The sequence below is a fragment of the Panthera leo genome, chromosome B1 (assembly GCF_018350215.1).
Source record: "Panthera leo isolate Ple1 chromosome B1, P.leo_Ple1_pat1.1, whole genome shotgun sequence".
NCBI lineage: Eukaryota > Metazoa > Chordata > Mammalia > Carnivora > Felidae > Panthera > Panthera leo.
This window is the reverse complement of record NC_056682.1, coordinates 203,453,667-203,466,200: the sequence shown is the minus strand read 5'-3', so window position 1 is coordinate 203,466,200 and position 12,534 is coordinate 203,453,667. Positions and strand designations below refer to the sequence as shown.

The following is a 12,534-nucleotide window of genomic DNA, read 5'->3' as shown; positions in this document are numbered from 1 at the left end:
TATGCGCGTGTGGGCGTGTGTGCCTAGGCATGTGTGTGTGTACATCTGAGGGACCTAACAGAGCAGAAGCTTGGAAGGGGGGGCCTGGCCTGCCCCCAGGAGCCCAGCGCTTGCTCCTGACACCTGTGGGGTGCAAAGGCCCCTCTCCGCCCACTTGCCCCAGGGTGCTCACCCGAGTCCCGCCCTTCATGGGTCCCTCCATCCAGGCCTCAGGAGCCTGCGTGGACTGACAGACAGATGGACAGACGGACGGAGAGCCACGCCTTCCTTCCTTCCTCGGTCCACTCCTTCCTTTCTCCTGGGATCCAGGGTTGGGGTCTGAGCTCCCCGCAGTGGTCATTAAGCCCCTCACACGGTGCCCGCCGGGATTTGCAGCAATGATATTTAATACTTCTGGAATGATTAGGAATCTGAGAACAGACCGTGGGCGGCTACGCTGGGCTCCGGGATGTGGGAGCTGGGCCCCGCCTCCCTGCAGGAGTCCCTGCCCAGCTGGGAGGGGTGGGCAGCACGGTGGGCCCTGACCGGCAGGCGGCGGAGGCGGGCAGCCCAGGCGGCAGCTGGAGCTTCCAGAATGGCACAGCAGCGGGCCCGCGGAGAGGCTTTCGAGGACTGGAGGGCTGGCACGCTTGGCCGGGCAGGCAGGCGGGCCAAGGAGCTGAGGGCGCTGGGCCTACGAGAGGCCGGGGCGGCCAGGCCGCCGGCAGGGGGGCCCGTAGCCCCCGTCGCTGCAGCCGCCCCTCTGCAGGCTGTAGTGGCCCTCCACGTCACTGCTGCTGCCAACACTGTCCAGCTCACCAGGGCCAAACTCCATGCCCTCTACGTCCACTTCTGGGGAGAACAGAGACGGCAGGATCAGAAACCGAGGTGCCGGCCGGGGGCCCCCTTCAGAGTTAGGGCCGATCTCCACCCTTCACGGAGGACGCAGAGGCTCCGGGGGCGGGGCGTGGGGGAGGGATGGGGCTCCCGGCCTCTGTGCCTCTCCCTCCACATGGCACCACTTCCGCTACCACACTCGGAGCGCTCGGACAGCGCCGGGGACACACAGCGGCCATCGTCCCCACCCAGGGGCCGCTCCCACGCCCCCACCTTGCTCCGAGTCGTCGGTGGAGACGGCGGAGCCTGTGCTGTCTGTGCGCACGCGCTCCAGGCTCTGCACCGACAGCTGCTCCAGGCGCCGCTTTAGGAAGCGGTGTTCCCGCTGCAGCTGCTCCTTGATGCTCAGCGCCCGGCGGTCCTGCTCCTCCAGTTTCTAGGGGCGGGGGCGGGGGGGGGGGGGCGAGGGGAGCCGTGAGCTGCGGGGATGGGGGGACCGGGGACCATCCCCTACCAGGAACTGGGGTGCAGGGGCGGGTTCTCATCCCACACCCCACCCCCACCCCCGCCTGGCCAGGGGCCACAGGGTGCCCAGTGCCCATGGGGCCCAAAGTCCCAATGAGCCCCCTCCTCACCCCTCCAGGCCCGTTCTCTGTGTGTGCTGACTGGCTCCAGACCCACAGCCACTAGACACCTTGGCCGAGCCAAGTCACGCGTGGGCCCTGGGCTAGCACCACCTCCTGGAGGACAGCCCGCCCTCAGCAGTCTTGCCCCGCTGTCCCCCATACTCCTCACATCCGCTCACCCCCTGCCTGCCCTCTTCCCTCTCCATACCTTCCCTGCTGGAGCTGTTGCTGCTCTGTGAGGCCCCAGGGCACTGACTCTACCTCTCTCAAAGCTCCAGCCCCACTGCCTGTGCTGGCCTGGGAGCTTTGAGGATCTCTTGAGGACACTGAGACCCACCCTGGTTTGCCCAAGTGTCCCAAGACCCCCCCCCCCCCAACCAGCAGGTCTGTCTCGAGGCCTTGGGGGCCTACCCCAGGAGACCAACCCCACCCTCTACCCAGAACCTCCCAACCCCTGGGCTGCCGGCTTCCTATCCCGCCCTTCCTGGCCCCACGTCTCCTTCTAGCTGCTGCCCCTTCACAGCCCAGGGCCCCCAAGGACCACACCTCCCCCAGCCTGGCATGGCTACCTCCTACCCACCCCCCCACCTCCCAATAAAACCCAGCACGTGCCTGTGACCACCTCAACCTTCAGCATCCCCTGTGGCCAAGCACCGCCCACCTACCACCAGAGACCCCCAGGGGTCCCCGATGTGCACCTGCTAGGCGGCTCCCCTCAGGCCCCCTGGTCACTCCCCCAGGGTGCACGGGACAGGATGGGGTCAGACCAGGGGCAGCAGCGGGGGCACCGTCCTACTTACCTTGATGTGCATCTTGGCACGCTTCAGGAGGCTCAGCGTGGTGTGGCGGGTGCTGTCAGGACCCAGGGGCACCAGCTGCTTGAGCTGCTCCAGATAGAGCCTGAGCTTGGCTCGTCTGAAAGAGGAGAGACAGAACAGTCAGGCCAGAGTGGCACAGCCGACGGGGACAATGGCAATGGCAGCAGAGAGGCCTGGGAGGTCTGAGGGCACAAGAGGCAGCCAGCCAGACTCCTGCACGGACCTGCTGAGGGTCCAGGGCTCCCCTCCCAGCCTGGCTGGCAGCTTCCCCGGAGTAACCAGACACCTGCCTTCTGGATGCCCCAACAGAGGAGGAGAGCCTATGGCCAGGGCCCATGCAGCCAGCCCACCACAGCCCTCAGGGCCTCAGAAAGCCACCACCAGGCACCGCCTTCAGAGCCCTGGCTCACCCTGCTGTCACCATCCTCCACAGTGGATCCAGGAGGTCAGGGGACGACCGGGGACAGCAGGGTTAGGGTCCTGGTCAGACTGCTCCCAGAGGTCCAAGGGGGCCCGAGACAAGATTGGCATTCCACCTTGCCAAGTTCAGGGTGGTCTCTGGTCACGTCACCACAGAAACACAAGTCTATTGGGGTCATGGAGGGCTGAGGACCAGACCCTCCACCCCAAATTTGTTTTCCCTTAGAAGAAACAGCTTCATTCCAGATTTCGTCCCTGTGTTCAGGCAGATGAAGGCAGAGTTCCACAAAACTGTACTCCTAAGAGCCAGTGGCACTGTTGACATAGGGGTCTCAGGTTGGGGGCAGGGGGGGCGGTTGGCCTGGATCCACCTTGCAGAAACACGGCCTTCCTGGCTCATCTCATCTGGGGAGGGCAGGCTGGCAGAGACTAAGGTGACTACAGTGCATCCTAAAGGACGCTGTGGCCACCACGATGGCCTGGGGCCATTGCCCCATCCACGTGACGGCCCCTCCTCAGTACGTGCAGGGCGCCAGAGCCCCAACACGCTGTCCAGCCGCGATGCTCTGCTGGGGCTCCGCTCTGAAAGGAGGGCCCTTGAGGGCGAGGGGTAGGAATTCTTTGTGAGACAGCCTGTCGCCCGACTGCCCAATCACCACAGCCAGCACATGCCCCTTCCCTCAAAGTGCCAACCGTGGCCGTCTCTTATTTTCACCTCTATCCCCTATGTGCCACAGCCTTGCTTAGCCTTAGAGAGCCCGGGAGGAAAGTGGGCAGTGATGGCCACTTCTGAGGGGCATCCAAGGCCTGGGGAGAGAGGGGGCAGCTGGGTGCAGGGCAGGACCCCCTCTGTAGAACAGCAACTAACAGCCCCGCCCTGTAGGAGGAAGGCTGGCTGCACATGGACCCCCTGGCCCTACGTCTGCCACCCGTGTCCACACAGCACCCCCACTGAGAGGGCACCTCCCCACCCCGCACCCCAGCCCACAGCACCCCAGCACCTAGGTGGGCCAGGTGGGCCTGAGTTAGGAAGAACTTCCAGGACACAGGACTGATTCCGTGCTCTGCCACGAGGTCACACGGGGCCAGGACCTGAGCAGCCCAGGCACCAGGGACCTACGTATGGAGCAGCCCATGCTCTGCCTGGAGGCTGGAGGACCTTCAGAGATAAGCGCCCACCTCCATGCAGACACAGGGCTGGGGAAGGGGGCATGCACGACCCCCTGGAGTCCGGGAACCTCCGCTCCCTCACCTCCAAGTGGGCGGAGCATCCCCTCTGCCCTGCTGAAAACGGGGCCAGGAACACAGGGGCAGGCTGCACACCACACTCTGTGCTCAAGGAGGGGTCGGCAATGAGAGCGTCACCCTCTCCCCCGGGGCCCTCCTGTCCTGCCATCCGTGCTAAGTTCACAAGTGGGGTCCCCTCGTCCACCTACTCTAGAGCAAATGTCAATTCTTACAATCTGCTGCTTAATTACATAAGCAGCACGTGATCTTTGTGCAAAATCAGAAACTGCCCATCAGCAGAAAAGTAGCCCAGATTCCACCACCCAGAGACGACCATACCATCCTCTCAATGTGCTCTACGTTCCTGCGTCACAAACGCTCAGTGACAACATCAGCGTACGGAACCACGTGTGTGACAGGTCACCCAATATTGTTTAAAAAAATAAAACAGCAGACGCACACAAGAGACTCAACAGGACACAATGAAGAGCAGGAGGCATGCGTCTCCAGGTGATGCGGTTGGCAACGTTTATTTCTTTGGCTTTACGGTTTGTGTTTTTTAGTTATTTGTTTTTATATTTTCCAAGTTTTCTACGCTAAAAAAAAAACAAAAAAACACCACATATTACTTTTACAATCAGAAAGAGACATTTGTACAAGAAAGAAAAAACACAGCCGAAAGACGAACGACAGTGGAAAAGTATCTGTGATACACATAAAAGACAAATGGTTAGTATCCGTGACATTTTGAGCTCATACACGTCAAAAACAAGGAGAGGAGTCTCTTAATGTGGAAAACGGGCAAAGGACGCAAACAGGCAAGTTGCAGAGCACAGACTGCTAAGCTAGCACAAAACCGAGTGGGTCTCCCAGCACTCTAGGAACTGAGGACCAAGCAGGGCGGGCGGGCGGGCGTCTGGGCCAGACTGGAAAGGACCGCCGGCTCTCAGGCGGCGCACGGGCCCATCTGCGCTTTGTTCAGGGAGAGCGAACAGGGACGACAGCGCTGAGGGCCGCTGCGGCGACCCAAAGCCCTGACCGGCACCTGCACTTGTAGGATCCGGGTCCCACCGGGCTGCCCCCCACGGATGCAAAGATGCACGTTTACCGACGCTCGCTGTGGCCCGGCCTGCGTCAACCAGAGGGCCGCCCCTAACAGCGCAGGCAGCACGCGTGCCCGTGCGGGCGCTGGGACCAGGAGCGGAGGGGAGCGCACGACACAGGTGGACACTCACGTGGTGTCCGGTGAAAGGTCGGGTTAGAAAGAGCAGATGACAAGGTCCCATTCTTATCCAAGTTAGTATCCGTGCGGAGGAGGAGGGAGCAGGTGCGGCCTCCCAGCCGCCTGGGATGGCTGACTCTGAGGGGGGAGCCGGGGAGGCCCACGGGCGTCTGCGAGCAACGTGGATGGACTGCTTTAGAAATCCCAAAGCAGAGGCTCCTCAAGAGACAAGGAGAGCCCGCTGGACCACAGCCGTGCAACGTTTACCACTGGACAGCGCGCCCACCCAGCTCCAGAGGAGCGCCGGGCCGGGAGGGCAGCCTCGGCGGGGTGGGAACCGGCGCCGGCCGTGGGGCCCCGGGCAGGAACCCCATGCCCCACCCCTGCGGGGAGCGGGCTGCCCCATGACCTCTCTGGAGCTGGAAGGGGTGCCGGGGCCCTGCAGCCCTCCTCTGGGGCTGCCACAGCGCCGCAGGCCCTCTGCCAGTGCCCCGTGGCTGTCCCCGGCATTCCTGGGAGCTTTGAAAATTCACCACTTCCTGAAGGAACCCTGTGTGGATTCTGGGGCCAGAACCCGCCTCTGGGAATCACTGCCGTCTGTTAACAGCAGCTCCGTCTCTGGCAGCCGGCCACGGCCTGGCTCTTGACCCAGGCCCTTGCCCGCTTCCCACCACAAGACCCTGCTCCTCAGAGGAAGACCCAGGGCTCCCCTGCCGCATCCCCCGGCACCCGAGGGGCAGGGACCCAGCTCCGCAGGGCCACGGCCCTGGGCCACCCCAGGCCCGGCAGTCCGAGAAGAGGCAGCATGGAGAGGCACCAAACTGTGGCGCCCTCAGCAGGTGTGACGGGAAGCAAGGGTGCCCCGCTCTCCCCTCACGTGCTCCCGCACCTTCCAGTCGTGGGGTTTCTAGAGACGGTGAGCCACTGTGTCACGCAGACATGGCATGGCAGCCCCTGCAGAGGGTCCCCCACCCCTCCACACACAAAACCTAAATCCTGGAGCTGAGCCGGTGGGGGGTGGGGGGGTCATCCTGCCAAGAAACATCTGACTTCCACGACCCCCAGGCCTGGGGTCAGGAGCAGAACACTAGAGCAGCGTTCCACAAGAGAAGAAGGGAGGACGGGGAAGGAACGGGCAGGGCGGGCCTCAGCTTGACCGGGCTGGCTCGGAGAACACGCCGGGGGATGCCCCACAGGCCCAACGTAGGCACGCCTCCAGGGAGGGCAACGTGCGGAGCCGGTGACCCAGCCAGCTGCTCCGTTCCTGCCCGTGGCCAGCAGCCAGAGCATCCAGCATCCGCACAGGTACAGCTGTGACCCGGGGCCCGACCAGGTCCCAAGCTCCAAGACTGGGGGCGCCTCATGGCCAGCCAGGAACACACGCCCCGCATCGGGATGGGGCAGTGTACGCAGACCTCAGGCCACCTGTCTGTCCTGCTTCCGTGTCTGGAAAGAGCCCCCCGCGGCCCAGCCTAGGGGCAGGCTTTGGGAGAAGGTGACTGAGGCCGTGGCCAAGGCCAAGGGGCAGTTGTAGGGGTCAAGGCTAGCAACGTGTCCTCCTCCACAGGCAGCCATGCCCTTGCCACCCATACTCCCTTAGTGTCATCCCCTCTGTCTGAACTGAGGGGCTGTTTTTCCAGACACCACCCCCAGGAAGCCTTTTCTAGAGCATCCCCACGTGCCTGTCCGGGCTCCTGTCCCAGTGAGGCTGGCCATGTCTTCCAGCCTGGGAGGAACCCCAGGGCCCCCACACCTGCCCCACCTCCACGGTCTCTTGGGAACCCCTCAATCACACAGGACCAGTCCAGGAAGTACGGTTCCTCCAAAGAACACAGCGTCCTGTCCCCACCCAGCGCCCACCCAGCCGAGGGCTGGATCCCAGGGGAGAGGAAGCTGGCGCTGCTGTGGGCGTCCCCGGAGGGGGAGGGGGGCACAGAAAACTGGCTATGCTCCAAGCTTTCCCAGGGCGGGCTGGAGTTTTTACCTTGTACGCTACCCACTACCCTTGTACACCCCCACTACCGCCCAATACTGACCCAAGAAGGAAGGAAAGAACTGGCCCATTTCACAGATGGGAGCGAAGGTCAGGAAGAAGCTACCACAAGGCATCCCAGGACCCACCCACAGCTGCACCACCCTGCTAAGACCAGCTGCAAGGCCACCTGTCGGCAGGGCCTAGGCGGCCTGTGTCTCGTCCCTTCGTCAGAGAAGGTGCAGGGTCGTGGAGCCCCCGAGGGCACGACAAGGGCTGTAGCACCCAGGCTAGGGGCACCTGGGAGGGCTCTGGGGCCGACCTGGGCCGGCTGTACTGCCCCTTCCCCACTTCTCACCCCAAGCCCTCCCACTCCTCGGAGAACCCAGAGCAGACTGGGCCCTGCAGCTGGCAGGTGGGTGTCCCGGGATCCAGCCTGGGCCCGGAGCTTTCCCTCAGGCCCACATGGCCAGAGCCCGGCTGCCCTTCCCACTGCCCCCAGATAAGACCAGTGGGAGCTCCTTGGAAGGCACACCCCACAGTGCAAGGGACCCTAAACTAAGGAACCCCAGACTGAGAGGGCTGAACCCTCCTGGCTGGAGGCCAGTGTCCTGAGAGCTCAAAAGCTGCTCCCAAAGGCAGCAAATGCCCCGAATTAGATGAATCTTCTCCTCCAGGGACCTGGCCCTGACTGCCACATAGCACGGGGGGCCTGTCCCTAGCCACTCACCCCCACCTGAGCTCTCATGAGCAGGGCACAGGCCCCGGTCTCTGCCTGCTGGCATGGGAGTGCCCGAGACCGGAGCCTGACTCCTCCTTCAAGATTGACCCTTCCCCAGCAAGGGCACGGCCTGGCAGGGCAGGTGGCCACACCCAGGGCACAGCAGGTGGATGTGGGTGCGGCCACAGCATCCCTTCAGCAGAAGGATAGGTAGGACATGTCAGGTGGCCAACGTGGGGCCTGGGGGGGAGGGACAGGGGATCACTTACCTGTGCTTTTCTAGTTCATTGTGTGAGGACCTGTTTAGAGAGACAGAAAGACAGAGCTCACTCTGCTGACCACCAAAGCACAAGAATGACAGCTCTACTCAGGGACTCAAGGAACCTGCAAGATGGTGGCAGTGAGGGTGTGGGTCCCAGGACGGCTCGGGATGGGGAGTGCTGGGCAGGTGAGCACTGCTGACCCAAGGCTGGGGGAACCTCACACTGAGTGACAAGGACAGGAGACACAGAAGTGCAGTCATGTCCAGAGGTGCCTAGGACTGCCTGACTTACTTAGTGAGACATGTGGGGACTCTTGCCAGCAGGAAGGTCCAGGACCCCTTCCAGAAGGTTCTAGGACTGACCCACCCTGTGTTCCCAAGGTCTACCAGGCACTAAGCCACCAGCCTTCTCCACCCCACACTCCCGGAGGCCAGCAGTGTCTCTGGAGCCACAGGAGCTGTCACAGGGACCCAGCTGCAGGTGAGCACAGAGGCCGGGACTTCAGGACGCAGGGTGGTGCTGTCCTGACAACCCCAGCCATAGCAACATCCTCACCGTGTTGGGCTCTCCCACCTGCAAGATCACAGCTCACACCAGCGGGGACATCGAGGGACAGAGCAGACCCACCCCAAGAGCCCTCAGCCCAGGGCTCTGATACCTGGATGCTTCCTGGCCCAGTGGGCAGGAGGAACACTGAGGCTGGCCCTTCTGCTTCCCTCTGGGGCCACGGTCTCGGCCTCTCTGGGAACAGTGGCCCCATCTGCTGCTCAAGCCTTGCCCATCTGGCCCATTCAGACAGGGGTACAGAGTCTTGAGCACTCCAGTGGGCAGTGCCACCACATCTGCCCTGCAGAGCAGCAACGCAGCAGGGCCAATCTCCCCATTCTAGATCATTCTCCCAGTCCAGGCGGGGACCCCATGGACAGCCAGGACTCCGAGGCCTGCCAGGCTACCTCCCACGTGAGCAGAGGGCTCCGGCCACCTCGGGGCACACCCAGATTGGATGCCGTGTCCCCCACCCCTCACTCCTTCCTGGAGCTTCTGCTGACCTCTGCCTGCCCGCCCTCACTCTCCCGCTCCAGGAACTCTGGATTAGGTGTCTCCCGTCCCCACCCCACGAGCTGGAGCGCCTGCCCAGCCTTCGTGCCTCTGCTATCCACCACGGTTCACGGCCCCATCAGAGCCAACTGGGGCCTCCCCTCTGCGGCTTGAGGAGAGCCTCCAGACCTGGGTTCTGGGGGGCTCAAGGGCCTGCTGGTCACAAGGGTTGGGCAAGGAGCTTTGGAACCCCTGTCAGGGCTGGCCAGGACCAGGAGGGAGCAGAGCGGTCAGGCTCCTCGAGGCCTGAACAACAGCCCGCCAGCGTGGGTCTGCCCACGTGTGAAGGATATAAGGGTCAGGGAGTGTCCTTCAGCGTAGAGCAACCGGCCCGGCCACCCCCTCACAGTCTGGGCCGGACCCCATCCTGGAGACAGAGGAACACTCCTTGGCTAGCCGGGAGTAGGGAGAGAGGAGCGGCAGGCTCTGCCCAGAGGAGCAGCAGGGAGGTGCAACGCAGCCCAGGAGACCCTCTCATTCCCTTCCCAGTGAGCTCAAGATCTCCATCCTGCAGAATGTAGAAGGCCAGGACCCCACTGCAGAACGGGAGTCCCAGAGACGGGACAGGGGGCCGGGCAAGTAATTCAACTGGTCTATGCCTCAGTTTCCTCAGCCTTAAAATGGGGATAAAAATAACACCTCCTTCACGGGTTGGGTGAATATTAGCACCTACGTGAACCACTCCGTACATAAAGGGCCCTCTTCAGAGAATCTTAGAATTCTGGTGATCGCTTTTGGGTACCCCATGGGAGTCCAAGGTCACGTCACGGAGTTCTCCAGGGGTGCCATGGCACTGGGGGCAATGAGAGCCAACAGCACGGGCCTGGCTAGCTCCCTGAGGAGGTGTGAGGCAGTGGTGCCCCCCCCCTTCACGTATCCCTTCCCAAACTGCCCTCAGCAGGGGACCAGGGGCCGGGACTCAGAGGCTCGTCCAGCCAGGGCAGATGGAGACTCCACTGATTCCTTGCCAGGCCCGGGGCGCCAGGACGTCACAGGAGATGGGTCCCTGTGCCAGCCTTTCTGTTTCCCAAGAACAGGCAGGCCACAGGAATGAGCCGCACCCTCTGCCAAGGGGCCCCCAAGCCCCCTGCAAGAGCAGCTCCCAGCGTGGTGACATGGTCCAGAGCCAAAGTGGGCCCCCAGACAGTGCCAGGTGTGCTGTGGTCCTCGTGGCAGCGGGGAGAGGGGAACCCCGTGGGAGCCCTAGCTCAGGGTCCCCATGCCCCTGCGGGGATGTGTACCCCGGCTTTGCGCTTCACAGCCCGGGAACGAGGCCAGGGGAGGGGGTGGGGATCGCTGGCACCCGGAGGGCTGCTGCACGGCGGCCCGCACCTCTTCCAGCTCCCCTTAAAAAAGGCCTCCTGTCCCAAAGAAAGGAACCCTACACTTGTCGCTGCACTTTCACTTATGTCAGGAGAGGGGCAGAAGCGGTGGGACGGGTGGGGGCCCAGGCAAGGCCTCCGGGCGCCTTCTTTGTCCAGGCCCCCGGGGGTAGGGGTCCTCAGCCCAGCCGCAGGAGAGGTGCGGCCCACCCACCCGCGGCAAGCAGAGGTCAGGGCGAGCGGTCCCACGCTGCTCTGCACCGAGCCTCAGTTTCCCTGGACTCACGGGGGCACCGGCCAGCGCCCAATGACAACTTTTTTCCTGCCCGGAAAAGTCCAGAACAACTTGGGAGCGGGGAGCGGCTGCGGGAAGAGACCCCGAGCGGCTGGCGCTGTACGCGTGGCACTGTTTACGCGAGAGGCCGAGGAGGCGCGGCCCGCGGGAAGATGGCGACGGCGCGGGCGGGGCCGGCCGGGCGGGGCTGCGGCCGCGGCCCCGGCGCGCCTCCTCCTCCAGGCTGGCCGCCGGGGCGCGCGGCCGCGGCCGGGCTGCGGACCGGGGGTCGGGGCCGCGGGAGGGCGCTTCGGGGCGGGGGGGGGGCGACCCCGGGCGCCGGGCCGGGCGGGGGGCGGCCGCGCGGGGGCTGGGGGGGCGGTACCTGTTGTTCGGGGCCTTGCGCACCAGGCCGGCCGCCTTTGTCTTCTTCCTGGCGAAGTCGCCGTCGAAGGGCAGCACCGAGGCGTAGCCGTGCTCGGCCTCTGCGGACAGACGGCGCGGTCAGCGGGCCCCCGCCCCGGCCCCGGCCCCGCCGCCGCCGCCCGCCCGCCCGCGGCCCGGCGCACAAAGGGGCGCGGGCGCTACCTCGGTCCCTGCGCTCCAGGTACTCGGCCGCCTCCAGCAGGATCAGCAGGGAATTTAGCTCCATCCTCCTGCCCGCCCGCGCGCTCCGGGACGGCGGCGGCCGCTGCCCGGCCCTCTCCGGCCGGCTCCGCTAGCCGCCCGCCCCGCGCGCCCGGCGGCCCCACTTCCCCGACTCCCGCGGACTCCCAGCGCGCTCGGCCGCCACCCTCCGCCTCGGGCCCTCAAATTGACACATAAGGCGAGCGGCGGCCGACGCAGCCAATGGGGGCCGGCGCTCCGGGTCCGGGGGCGGGCGCTAGGCCGGGCCGGGGCCAATGGGAGCTGGCCGAACGCCTCGGGCCGGGCCGAGAATGTTGACAGATGCGAAGCTCGGTTCCGATAGGCCCGCCGCGGTAGTAACAATTTAGAAGCCCAAGCTTAGCAACAGCACGTGGTGGCCCGGCCCCCGCGCTCGCTGACTGGCGGCCGGCGTGCATGATAAGTAGGCGCCGTGCGCCGATTGGCCCAGAACGGTCTATGTAAAATAGGGACCGCGGACCAATGGCCGGCTGCGGGGCGCGCGGCCAATGAGGGCGCCGCGGCCGGACGCGTTGCCGGGAGGAAGCTGAGCGCGGTGGCACCGCAAGCCACCGGACCAGCGCCCCTGGGCTGGTCAGCGTGCGGGAGGTGTCGCGTGCGCCTGGCCTGTCCGCCGGGTCTGCACGTCGTGTGCAGGAACCTGTTGCCCTGGAACGGCCACAGCACTGCCTCCGCGGGAGCACGGGACCTCGTGCTCTCTTCGGGGGTGTCTTATGGGCTGCAAAGCGACATCCCTTCCTGCCGGACACAGAGTGACCCCAGGAAAGACCGGAGCTTGGAGGGGGGACGTAGAGGGTCAGAGCCCAAGAGTCAGATCTTGAGCCACATCTCAACGGGCAGAGACCCAGAGAGGGAGGGCCCCTCAGAGCTGCCCAGTGGACCCCAGGCCTGAAGGAAGGGGCAGAGATCTGCTGCCACGGTCCCGAGGGTTTCCCAAGAGTGGAGGGCTGCGTGCACGGGTCTGGTCTGAAGAGTGGAGACATTCCAAGACTTTGCAAGGAAGCGCTTTCTAGGGAAGAGAGTTGCCCTCCTTGGGAGAGGAGCGAGCCCCTCATCAAACTCCTGGCACTTGGGTGGCCCTAGTGGCCC

At 64.6% G+C, this 12,534-nt stretch overlaps 1 protein-coding gene across 2 annotated transcripts; it reads right to left on the bottom strand.

The window, feature by feature from the left end:
- Positions 1-368: 368 nt before the first annotated feature.
- Positions 369-11,519, bottom strand: MXD4 (MAX dimerization protein 4). Of its 2 annotated transcripts, XM_042937091.1 has the most exons (6): positions 11,368-11,519; positions 11,165-11,264; positions 8,092-8,121; positions 2,243-2,357; positions 1,090-1,252; positions 369-831 (listed from the first exon to the last, which is right to left on the bottom strand). In XM_042937091.1, the coding sequence occupies exons 1-6, from the start codon at positions 11,429-11,431 to the stop codon at positions 674-676; spliced, it is 630 nt and encodes a 209-aa protein (XP_042793025.1). In that variant the 5' UTR covers positions 11,432-11,519; the 3' UTR covers positions 369-673. The 2 variants fall into 2 exon arrangements, with proteins under 2 accessions (XP_042793025.1, XP_042793026.1); XM_042937092.1 differs by lacking the exon at positions 8,092-8,121.
- Positions 11,520-12,534: the final 1,015 nt, after the last annotated feature.